Source organism: Erpetoichthys calabaricus, chromosome 2, assembly GCF_900747795.2.
Source record: "Erpetoichthys calabaricus chromosome 2, fErpCal1.3, whole genome shotgun sequence".
NCBI classification, from domain to species: domain Eukaryota; kingdom Metazoa; phylum Chordata; class Cladistia; order Polypteriformes; family Polypteridae; genus Erpetoichthys; species Erpetoichthys calabaricus.
The window spans coordinates 83,292,394-83,304,503 of record NC_041395.2 but is presented as its reverse complement, the minus strand read 5'-3'; the positions used below and the strand labels follow the sequence as shown (position 1 = coordinate 83,304,503).

Sequence of the window (12,110 nt, the reverse complement as noted above, 5' to 3'; positions counted from 1 at the left end):
GTACTAGGGTGTTGTACCGTGTTAGCCATTATGAATGTAGTGAGAAGTCAAGCAAAATGGCACCTTGTATTGGCTAACTAAAATGATTACAACATGCAAGCTTTCAAGGCAACTCAGGCCCCTTCTTCAGGCAAGATGGTCCATTCTGGTGTTTGTTCAGACCATACTGTAGTTTGACCATCTTGCCTGAAGAAGGGGCCTGAGTTGCCCTGAAAGTTTACACATTGTAATCTTTTTAGTTAGCCAATAAAAGGTGTTATTTTGCTTGACTTCTCACTACATTCAGAAGTAAAGAAATGAAATGTGAAACTTGAATCTACACATAACTGTTCTATGTAGTAAATCATTGCCATAAACGTTGAGAAATCTTAACCATTATGTTTGGTAAAGTCAAACAAAGGCTTTGAGATATTTTAAATGTCTAATTCATCCTTTCACTCAGCATCACAAGACAGATCAGGGTCAAGGAAGGAAAACATGAACAACAGACAGCATTGTACTTGTTTTAAAAGTCTCTTAATATTACACTAACTGAGAAAAATCTTAACCTGAGTATTCCATAGTATTTCAATTTGAGCTCTGACACATGAAGTACAAATTAAACTGTTATAAAATTATATCACAAAAGTACAGTTTTGTGATTATTTAGTGAAAATTATATTGATATTGGAAGAAAAATCTTAACTGTAGATTATGGTATATATTGAAGAATGTAGGTGATTGTGTTACCTCCATTGTTTTAATAAATAACTGCAGACTATAATATAATTTAATGTAACAAAATCAGTCATGTTTAACTCCATTGAGGAGTGTCTCCATGTCATCTACATGGCTTGTTCAGTTTTTTAAGTGTACAGTGTATTTTGGGGTATCTTTGATAATACCCCATTGAAACCAGAGCTCCCTTAGTTTTCATTTTAATGTTACATTCCCATTGTTTTCATTTCAAAGACTTTGCCCACATTTTTGAACCGACTTTCCCTAAACTTCAACCATTTGGTAAAAGTGCAAACTGAATTGTATTACAAGATTAATAAGTGCAAGCACCTTATTATACACAATACTTACAGGAGGCACGGTCTCCATTTGTGCGAGGATTTATTTCAGCTTTGTTCTGACGTCCTTGGGTGCCCGTAACTTTCTCCATTTCATAGATTTGGCTCAGACACAGTTTAGGATTGAAAGCAAAGTACATTTTGCCTACTGGAATTGATAGATTGTGATGGTCCCAGTCCCATAGCTGCATTAGATTTTGATTATCCAGCACATAAAGGGTATAATTGCTAAGGACAGAAAAAAAGACAAAAAAAACCCCAACATTTTGTAATTTCCATTTCTTTGTTTTCATTTAATCTGTTTGAGACACATTATCAATAAAAGTATGAAGATGTAGGTTTGATCTCTAATACAGTCTCTCTTCCACTTTAATAAAAGTGAAACTTTACAAGAAATCTTCTGTATACCGTACTTTATTGTGATGGGCAGCCATGGCCACTACATGGCCGGGACGCCAACAGAGTGGAATGACCAGGGGAGAGGGCATTGGTGAGGCAATACTAGAGGGCAGCCCTCCTGGGTGGCTGTGGCACCATGGATTCCCACAGGGCATGTCGGGAGCTCTAGTTCGGCGAAGCCCTGTTGTGTTCCATGGGGGCAGCCAGGGAGAGCTGCAGAGCCCTATAGAGGACCTCCAGCACACCTGGGAGTGATTCCAGGTAATACTGATGAGCAGTCTGGAACATTCCCAGGACCTGAATAAGAGGAGCCGCCTCACTCCATTGAATGGCCAGAGACGGGAAGAACAAGACAAACCCTGAGGAGGAGTGGAGGCGGATGGACTAGCGGCAAGAAGGGACTGTATATAGATGTGTTGCAGTGTTGGTAATGTGTGCACGTTTTGCTGTAAATAAATAAGGGTGTTGAATTGAACCTGTGTCCTGCCTGTGTGTGTCCGGGTTAGGGTGGCTGTACACCCCCTGTTGGCTAGTTACACTTAAATAAAACATTCAAGAATAGTCCTTAGAAGAAATGTGCATACAAAAAAGCTTATTGAAAAGTCTGTTTGTAAAGAATTCTACCTAAATTGATGTTAGCTCAGTTTTGTGCGCACTACAGAGTTCTTATTTCCAACTATTTGTATAAATGTTTTGCTGAACATTCATCACATTGAATGTTCATCACAGACCAATGGCATATCATTGAGTTTGTGAACACAGAAATGTTTTTGTTGTATTTTAAATTTTAGACATAAAGAAATTCAAAGTGCAAGTGTGGGATCTAGAAGTCTAAACTTTAAAGTGTAAGTTTGCTCAATTTCTGCCTTTGACTTAATGGGTTTCTCCAAATTAGTTACTTAATCTGCCTGTGCTCCCACATTTAAAAAAAGATATGCGTAAACAACTGAATTAAGTCTTGATTTTGTAAATCTCCTTAAATAAATTTACAATGTTAATGATGTTCAACTAGACTTTTCAGTCTGTGCCAGGCTATATTGGACTGATATGATCTATAAAAAGAAATTTTAAATTCTGCAAATTTGCCTTAAGCTATTTGTGTTTATGGCTTACATTTAAATTAATCACCTAGTAAGTAAACCTTTAATTCAAATAAAAAATCTTTTCTAACTACATTTTTTACTTTTGATGTCATTCTCTAAAATTCATAAGTCAGACGTTCCTTCAAAATGTTATGGAGCAATATTTTGGACCAATAAATAACTGCACACACACATATATTGTGAACTGTGACAATAAATAAATAAAAACACAGTGATTTCTGAGCATAAATAATTAAATGTGTCATGAAATATGCTTTTTGTTGCCTCGAACAATAGCATGGGAATAAGGTGTAGTTCACAAATATGCCGCTAGGTGTCGAATGCCTACAGTCTGGTGAATCAGTCTGCTGAGTGGCATCTTGCTGGGTTCAAGTGTGTGCTTCTGCTGTTTATTCTACAATCATGGATGTGACTTGGGTGATTTTTTTTTCTAAGCCACCATGGCAAATTTTAAAGAGACAATGATGATTGTATTTTTTTTTTTTTGACATCGACAGACCTATTCATAAAATTTGTTCCCCATGAATAGACTGCTGAAATTTCTACAAGAAAGCATTAGGAAGGAAAACCTCCAAATTAGTGACACATGTAAAACTAGATTTTGCACCATGACAACATACCTGCTCACACCGTGTTGCCATTCAAAAAGGTTTTGATCAAAAATCCAGAAAAAAAGCTCAGAAGGCTCTAGACACGGTAACAAAATATCAATACAGGAAATGTTTCAAGAAATGGGACAAGTGTGCTGCATGTCAAGGAGAGTATTTTAAAAGTAACTAAAATGGAATTACTTTATAAGAAAGTTTTTTTTTTTATTTTAGGAAATTATATATTTCAGTAGGGCGGCACAGTAGCACTGCTGCCTTGCAGTTAGGAGACCCGGGTTCACCTCCTGGGTCCTCCCTGCGTGAAGTTTGCATGTTCTCCCCGTGTCTGTGTGGGTTTCCTCCAGGTGCTCTGATTTCCTCCCACAGTCCAAAGACATGCAGGATAGGTGCATTGGCGATTCTAAATTGTCCCTAGTGTGTGCTTGGTGTGTGTGTGTGTGTGTGTGTGTGTGTGCACCTTGCGGTGGGCTGGCGCCCTGCCTGGGGTTTGTTTCCTGCCTTGCACCCTGTGTTGGATGGGATTGGCTCCAGCAGACCCCCGTGACCCTGTAGTTAGGATATAGCGGGTTGGATAATGAATGGATATATTTCAGTGATAATGCATGCAACATGACATATAGCTTGAAATCCTGTCAGTTGTAAGGTTGATCTCTAGCGAGTACTGTTTTCTGATTGGAGAATTTATCAGTAGATTGTATATAAATCCTTGGTCATCAACTGCTACATTTATATGCAAACACCACACGTCAAATGCAGACTCCTGAGAAGAAGATGAATTCAGGGCTTCTTGAATTAAAGTAGCTGCTCTGTGCAGTAATTTTGACCAACTTTTTATTGTATTCATGTCCGCCACTGACACACACAGTCACAACTTTTGAGTATTTGCTTTGTTGCCTTGAGAATTCTGTGGCTCTTAGACATGTGCAAAGTTATAACTGTGAATGTTCCTTCTATTGGTGAGTGACCAGTCAAAAAACAGCACTTGCTTAGAGACCACCCACTAAACTCTGTTTAAAAGAAAATAAAACTGACATCAATAACCTTAAATTACAGTTTTAAGACTTTTTATTTTTTCTTTTAATTCAGAAAGAAACCTAAAAAAAAAACTAAGAAACTAACATATATTTTCAATTATTTCCTTCTTTCTCTTACCCATCTACCATAGAGTCTCCACGAATTAGCCGCAGACTTTTGAAGAATGACAATGACACAAGAGCAAACGAGTGCTTGATTTTAAGAAACCCTGTGATGGTTTCAATATTTCCAAAGCTGGCTTCCAGTTCTGATGCCAGATTATCTGCACAAAAAGAATACAATTGCATAAATTATTTTAAAAATGTAAATAACATCCACATTCATCAACAAATGAAAAATAATATGTAAAATTCATAAATGTAATTAGTTATACATGGGCATGTTTAGACCTGAGGGTAGAATTGAAATGGGTAACCCATAGCACAATTCCGTACGCATACCATTATAACAATTTCAGCACATGAGAGGTGATGATTCAGTTAGATAATCTGGTTTGGTTAGCTGATAACTAGTTAATAAGAATTTCCCAATATTTTTTCCAAATGAGAAAAAAAGCTCATCATGTTTCTACTTCAACCACATGACTTGGGAGTTGTTTTAAACTGGGTGAAGAAGTGCTTTTGGCTTCTGAATTAATTTCACTTTTCCTTGTCATTGACTATGTGATCCACTATTTCAATGACATACATTTGCAGGATTAACTTTGTTGACACCTTTGAGAATTTAAAGACATGATTAATGACCTGTCACAGATGTAATTGGCAGACTACAATGGCAAAAGAAAATAAAGAGCAAAGAGATGGAACCTTAAACTAAAGGACTAGCAATGGTTCAATCCAGAAATCAAATAATTATGTGACAAGGCAGAATGTGCAAAATAAAAATCAACGTTTTGGAGAGTCTAGTCAAGTATTCATTGTAAATTACAAAGAAGCACTTGTGAAAGGTTTGAGTGTATCCACAAATATGGACAAACAGAGAGACGTGGCCCTGGTTAAAATCTTGTCATGGTGAAAACATCACATGGCCCAACTTCCAGGACCAACACCTCCAACCTGTTTAAACTGCCTTCAGGGAAAGCAGAAATATTTATTTTAATTAAGGATCGGGAGATGAAACATAAGTCAGAAAGCAAGGAAAGTTCACAACCAAAAAGTCAAATCATGAAACACAAGCCAAATAGCAAAGTCAAAAAGGAAAAGCATGAGGTTTGAAAATCAGGTCAAGATATCAAAAGCAAATCACAGCGCACATAAAGTATAGTTACTCAATCTCGAATACCAGGAAGTGTATGGAACTAACCGTTAGACCCTTGAGTCTTAATGACACATGCACCATAATCCTGAACATCACCCATTGCAATACTATAGAAACGGCGATAATAAAACTGCATAAAATGCCAGCATCCAAGATCAAACAAAAGGAGAAGAAAACATAATGCCAAAAAAAATTATAACTCCTGAAGGAAGTTTTCTAACAAATTCAAATATTAAAAATATATTCTTTGGTTTATAGTTACATTTTAATTTAAATGCTTACAGCAAGCCCGTGAAAAGAACAACAAAATGAAAATTACAAAACTACCAATGAGTTGTCATGTTATGGCACTGACCAGCCAAAATGGCAGCACTCACTAAAATACAACATGATGTTCCAGTATTTCCAAAATATGACAGTAAAATAAAATACCTGATCCCTAACCCAACCAAAAGTAGAAAATAATACTAAATAAAGTTCCAAACCATAGCGAAAAAATTAAAAATCCCAGGGACAATTTTATACAAGTATACTTTTGACTGGACACACAATAACCCAATTAATAAATTAAATTAGAAACTGTTTTCAAAAATGTGTCTCACTTTAGAATAGCAAAAGTCAATTTTACATTAGGAAATGAAAATGTGAAAATATAAACATTACAAAACTGTTTTTTTTTTTTACTGCTGTTTTGATCAGCCCAAGTCTTTTGTGGAGTCATAATGTGACTAAGAGGTCAGCAAAAGAATAACTTTAAATATGCAAACCCTCAACTTTATTATAGTATATGACTTCATGTTTTGGGATTTCTACCATTATAAAGTTAAACAGGTTTTAGGAAAAGTATTTATGTTTCAGGCTATTCACAAATGTTTTCAATTTTACATTATAATTATGAACCATGCATAAAACACAGTATAGAAGATACATGTATACATTAGATCAAGGTGATCATGGCCTTGTAATGTCTCTGGTGATGAAGATGGGCCTAAGTCCTTTAGACAATACTTTTGAATCAACATCCTCACCTATGGCCACAAGTTCCAGGTAGTGACTGAAAAAATAAGACGGTGAGGCAACATGGGGTTCCAGTGGAAGGTTGCTGAGCTTAGTCTCCATGATAAAGTGAAGTGAGGAGCTCTGCCATATGGGAGGATTTCAAAGTGGAATTGCTGCTTACCTTAATCAAAAGAAAGCAGCTGAAATAATTTGGGTGTGTTCTGTAGCCTGGAGTATGTCATGGCAAACCAGGCAATACCTACATAGTGAAGAGCTAAGGGCAGACCCAAGACACACTGGAGGGATTAAATCATTGCATTGGCCTGAGATCATCTGAGAGTTCTCCTGGACAAATTGGAAGACGTTTCTGAGGATAGGGTGGCCTGTCTTTTTCTAGCATAGCATATTGCCACTGCAGTTCCCATCAGCAGAGGACTACTGAACACATGAAAGTCATGTTGAAACATAACTTCTGGGTGGAGACATACTACTATTACTAGTACTGTTACTGTTTATCAAAACTTTCAACGATTCATGGTGACTGACTGTGTCAAAACAAACATTCATCACAAGTGCAACATCTAGATTACAAAACAACATTTCAAAATGTTGCCAGAAACTGAGACTTAATTTTAAAGGTCAGAATAAATATGTAGTTAAGTTGACATATCAGCCTCTTTGAAAGGGCTAACTTTAAAAATATCAACTCAATCTCTAAAATCAGAACACCCAATACGAGCACAGATGTTGAGGAAAAAAAAAACAACAACAAAATGACGCATCTTCTGAACAGCATGAACTGACAGTTTTAAAAAGTATTTAAAAAACATTTCCCTGACCCTTTTTAAATACTATATCATGTAAAAAAAATGAAAACAGAAATAACCTAATTTTATTGTTTAGAACAATTTCTGCTTTGATATGTGGAAAATCTGAACTGTAAGATCCTTGTAAGCATGAGTAGCAAAGAACTTAATTAATGATAAAATATAGAATATTAGACCAGACATTTGGAAACTTGGTATTGAGGTTTCATGCCATGTCTCTCCTTGTACACTGCCTGGAACAGGAAATCACAACTCTTCATTTTTAAAATGATTTTAAAAATCAATGATGTTTCTACTGCATTAATTACTAACATTACTAATAGATTTCTGACTATCACAGGTCCTAATGAAGTAAGTGGCCACTATCAGACCATTATTAAATAAATATGATCTAGGCCTATATCTACTTAACAATTATAGACCAATTTCAAGGTTACCTTTTATTCTAAAATACTGTTTAGATGCAGTAGTCTTGCAGCTTCAGTCTTGCAGTACATAATCTAATTCCCTTAAAAAGTTTTAGTCTGCTTTTTTGTACAGAAACTGCATTAACTTGCATTGTCAATGAAGTTCTAAACTCTTCCAATGAAGGAAACCAATCAGGCACCATGTTGTTAGATTTAAACACAGCTTTTGAGACTATTGACCACTCTATTATGTCACACAGGCATGAAAATTATGTTGGGCTATCAAGCAATATCCTGGCATGGTCTTGTTTATATTAATTAATGCATAGAAATGTGATGTAACATCCTAACCAGGTCATATTTTACCACACTCACTATCATACTAACTGAAACAAGCTTTTTCTAGTTACAGAATGTCAGGGTTTTTCTATGTAGTATTCTCACTCTTGCTCCTATGCAAAAAAGCTCCTATTGCATGGGAAGGGTAACAGTGATCACTACAAATAAATGGCCAAAGGACTGGATTCTGCTAAAAAAAATACCCTGGGTTGTATAAAATGTAAGTATTCATACACCAAAAAAAAAAACTTTCCCATGAATAAAAAATTAAATGTACCCAAAAATTCAGCACATCTCCTTTCTCATGTAAAATAATATAATCAATAAACAAAGAGGAAATTCAAACTTGTCATTCATTATTCAGCGGGCATTACATTCTTAAATACAAGCTCAAATAGAAATGTATTTCCCCTTGGGATTAATAAAGTATCTATCTATCTATCTATCTATCTATCTATCTATCTATCTATCTATCTATCTATGTAGTGAACTTTAACATAACTCTTTAATTAATTATGAAAATAGAAAAAATTATATATATAATATACTGTATGTTTATCACATTTTAATAGTAAAGTGACTTTAAAGTTTGTGGTAGCTACCTATGATTAGCGTGTGGTGGGGCTCAGATGAAATGATGACAAAGAAAGAAAATCTTATATTTAGAGCCTTATTGCTGCCAACAATCTGCATCTACATCAAGAAAAGTAAGATGCACTATTCCTAGTAGTACTTTAAACTCCATTATGCCTAATTCCCAGACTGTTTAAGATGCTCTCCTTTTCTTTCTTGATTCTAGCAGAGCATGCCAACTGCCATTGGTTCCAGGTAGCTCACGACCACGATGTCTTCAAATTGGTTCACCAAAATTTTCAAAACTGCTGTGTCCTTCTTAAGTCCTTTGTCTGTCATCTTTTTTTTCCCTTTCTTAATCTCTTTTTATTATAAATCTTTTCATTCTTTTACATTCCCCCCAACTCAGAAAAAATCGCCCACACACCCTCTCCCCATGCCGGCACACCTCCTGCTCTTTTTTGATTTCATTTTTCATTAAATGGTTTTGACCAACAGCGTTGGTTAAGACAGTGACCTACTCCAGACACAGATGAGGTGTCAGTCCATTTCAGGGCAAACACACTCAACACCAGAACACTTTCAACTCACCAAATTAAACTAACAAGCAAATATAAAGAGATGACCGGAAAAAGAACAAGGCACAATGAGAATGTGTACATTCCACCAAGACAGTGAAAGGTCCAGGATTTAATTGCCATGCTTCCGTTCCACTTGACTAAAATGATTGAAGTGCTTATGTATGTATTAAATTTTTAAAACACTAGGAGATAACAAAGTACATCTGCTGGCTGGAAAGCTATAACATCTGAACAAATGATATGCTAATCCACTGATTCCTTGCTCTTCTTTGACTTAAAAAATAAAATGATAAAGTATATACAGTACATTAAAAAAAAGGTTACTAACTGCCTTTGCGAATGTTGAGAATGAGATTTCCCTCTACGTGGGTACAGCCTTTTAACTCCTGTGCTCCTTGACTGGTATCAATGGTCAGGGTGCCAATTTTACACTCTTTGGGGCACAAACCCTCACACTCATGGCAGAAGAGGCTGAAAGACATAGAAGGCAAACAAATTATTATTAAACTATTGTTAGTTTTAAAATAAAGAAAAGAAGATTAATTCATGTAATTCTGTTCAGTTAAATGGCAAAACGAGGAGAAGAATTCAGAAATGCATATCTCAGGAAAAAGAAAAGTTTTTATTCCTATGTGACAACAACACTGTTGGAATACTGTTTGAATCACTTAGTAGTTGCCCACTTTATGCAACTCTTCATGTGCAACATGCTGTCTTATCCTTTAATACAAGACATCAATACAAGACATTTACATTAAATAATAAGTTAATCTTGATGAAGATTGCTTGGTTATGGTTTTGCAGTTATTTTATATGAGTGGAACTAGAAAGATGTGTTATTTTAGCAATCTCCAAGCACAAGAACTACAATTGCTCACCATTTTGTGTAATGAGTTCACGAGACAACTGCTTTCCAGTTGCATACTAGAATAGCTGTTCAGTTTTTCACAACCCTTCATCTACAGGACCAGCTGTCAATTTAAGTACAGGTTAATGTTAAACTCTTACCTGCTTTCATTGCGAGTAAATCCCGCAGGGCACTCTGACATGCATTCTCCATTGTGGATAACAAACTTTGATGCCTTGTGTGGATCCTCAGATACTTTGCGCAGACTGGCACAATAATCTGCAGTCACACAGCGCCACGTTGCATAACCATATGTGCGGGCTGGGCAGGATGGAAGGCAGCGTCCATTGTATAGGAAATTGCGGCAGGCTACACAGGCTCGGTTGTCATTAGGAAGGGAACATCCGCCAATGCATTCTCGGTGACAGCATTCTCCATTTGCTGTGCATCCTTGACCCCCACAGGAACAAACTGAAACACAAAGCAGAAACAGAAGAGCCAATCCAGTTTACTCCAGTCCTTTTAGTGTTCTGAAGTGAAAATGATCATTTTAGTTACATACACTTTATTTCCTTTCTTGCATTTCTTTGTTAATTCTAAGCACACAAGTAATAGGTTTTTCATAGTAGTATATAAAAATAACAAACTAGTAAGCAAGTTTTACTAAATTTGAAAATGTTATATCATCTAAATGATTTCTGTACTGCCAAAGTACCTGTTTGTGTTGTTAATTTATTTGTGATGATCATTATTTTGTTAAAAATTAAGAATTTATTGTAGCAAAAAAAAAATGTGTGTGTGTCTCAACACAACAAAGTGGCAGCTGTTCAATGTACGTGTACAATGACATAAATGTTAAATGTAAATAATTTTACTTTTAAAAATGATGTTCTGTTGAGAAAACCCTAAATTCACAAAAAATACTGTATATTACACTATCATTAAAACCAGACCCTGGTTTGGAATGTAAATTGATCCAAGTACAAATATTACATCCAAACCCAAATTTTTTGCATCCAGAGATAATAAAACAATTGTTTAACATTTGACAATAGATGTCAGCATTTAATGGACCCAGTCTTATCTTGTAATGGTAATACTGGAAGCAGTTTTCAATTTCTATTTGCAAAAACCTTTGCTAACACACTGACACTGCTATTCAGTAATGACTTTGGTCAATGAAACTCATATTTTAGATTGGACTTCTTTGGCAAGACAGTAAACAATAAGCCAGCCTAAAGCATTAGATAGAATGTTGTCTTCTTTGGCTTTGTCAAATAAAGGTAGCATTATGAGGGCTAAATAAACAAACAGCCTTTTAAAAATTCTGCTTGACAGCCATCTTGATCCATGGTCACAAACTGCACTGAGCCTCCTTTCCTTTGTAAGCAATGGCGGCAGTTCTTATTTATTGAGAAAAGTGTGCTTGTGTGTTTTAACATGGAGTCACACACACACCACGAACCATTTCAGTTCACAGATTTGCACTGCGGTTACAGCCTGTGGCCACCCTCGAACCTGTAATGTCTGGATTACAACAGCTCTCAGAAGGAGACCCTTTCATCTTTCTAATTTAAAGAAGAACCTCTATATCTCTGTGTGCAGGGGCAGGCAGTAAGCAATGCAAAATGGAGGACTTTCTGGTGACATCAGCTGATCTCTCTCTCTCTCTCTATCTCTTTCTCTCTATCTCTCTCACCTCCTACCATATACACGATACCTCTGGTTTCACACTCCACCCCCACCACAGTGCAATGGCAGTTGATTATGTCAAGTGTTTTGTAGTGAACTTACACACATCACGAGCCATCTGAGTTTTCAGATTTTGACTGTGGTAACAGCCTGTGGCCAGCCACAAACCAGCAATGGTGGGATTACAACTCTCAAAAGAGCACATTCTTAACAATCTGAGCTAAAGGAGGCTTCTCAGCCTTGAGCTGAGCTAAGCAGATAATGTTTCTGAAATCTGTAAGCAGAGCACCTACTGATGATGTCTGCTGAGCACTCTCTCTCTCTTACTCAAACACCACCGTACTGCACTACACCTCTACCTCCACACTGTACTTGATTACATTCTCCT

General features: G+C 36.2%; 1 protein-coding gene across 2 annotated transcripts in view; it reads right to left on the bottom strand.

Annotated features, from left to right (window-relative positions):
- The window catches only part of LOC114646031 (insulin receptor-related protein-like), a 110,358-nt gene that overhangs the window by 57,557 nt on the left and 40,691 nt on the right, over positions 1-12,110 (bottom strand). Inside the window, exons 3-6 of one of the 2 annotated variants that reach the window (XM_028794005.2) lie at positions 10,192-10,501; positions 9,512-9,654; positions 4,318-4,462; positions 1,069-1,283 (exon numbers count right to left, since the gene is read on the bottom strand). In XM_028794005.2, the coding sequence (XP_028649838.1) occupies positions 1,069-1,283; positions 4,318-4,462; positions 9,512-9,654; positions 10,192-10,501 (813 nt within the window). The remainder of the gene's footprint in view (positions 1-1,068; positions 1,284-4,317; positions 4,463-9,511; positions 9,655-10,191; positions 10,502-12,110) is intronic. The other variant, XM_028794004.2, reaches the window with a different exon arrangement.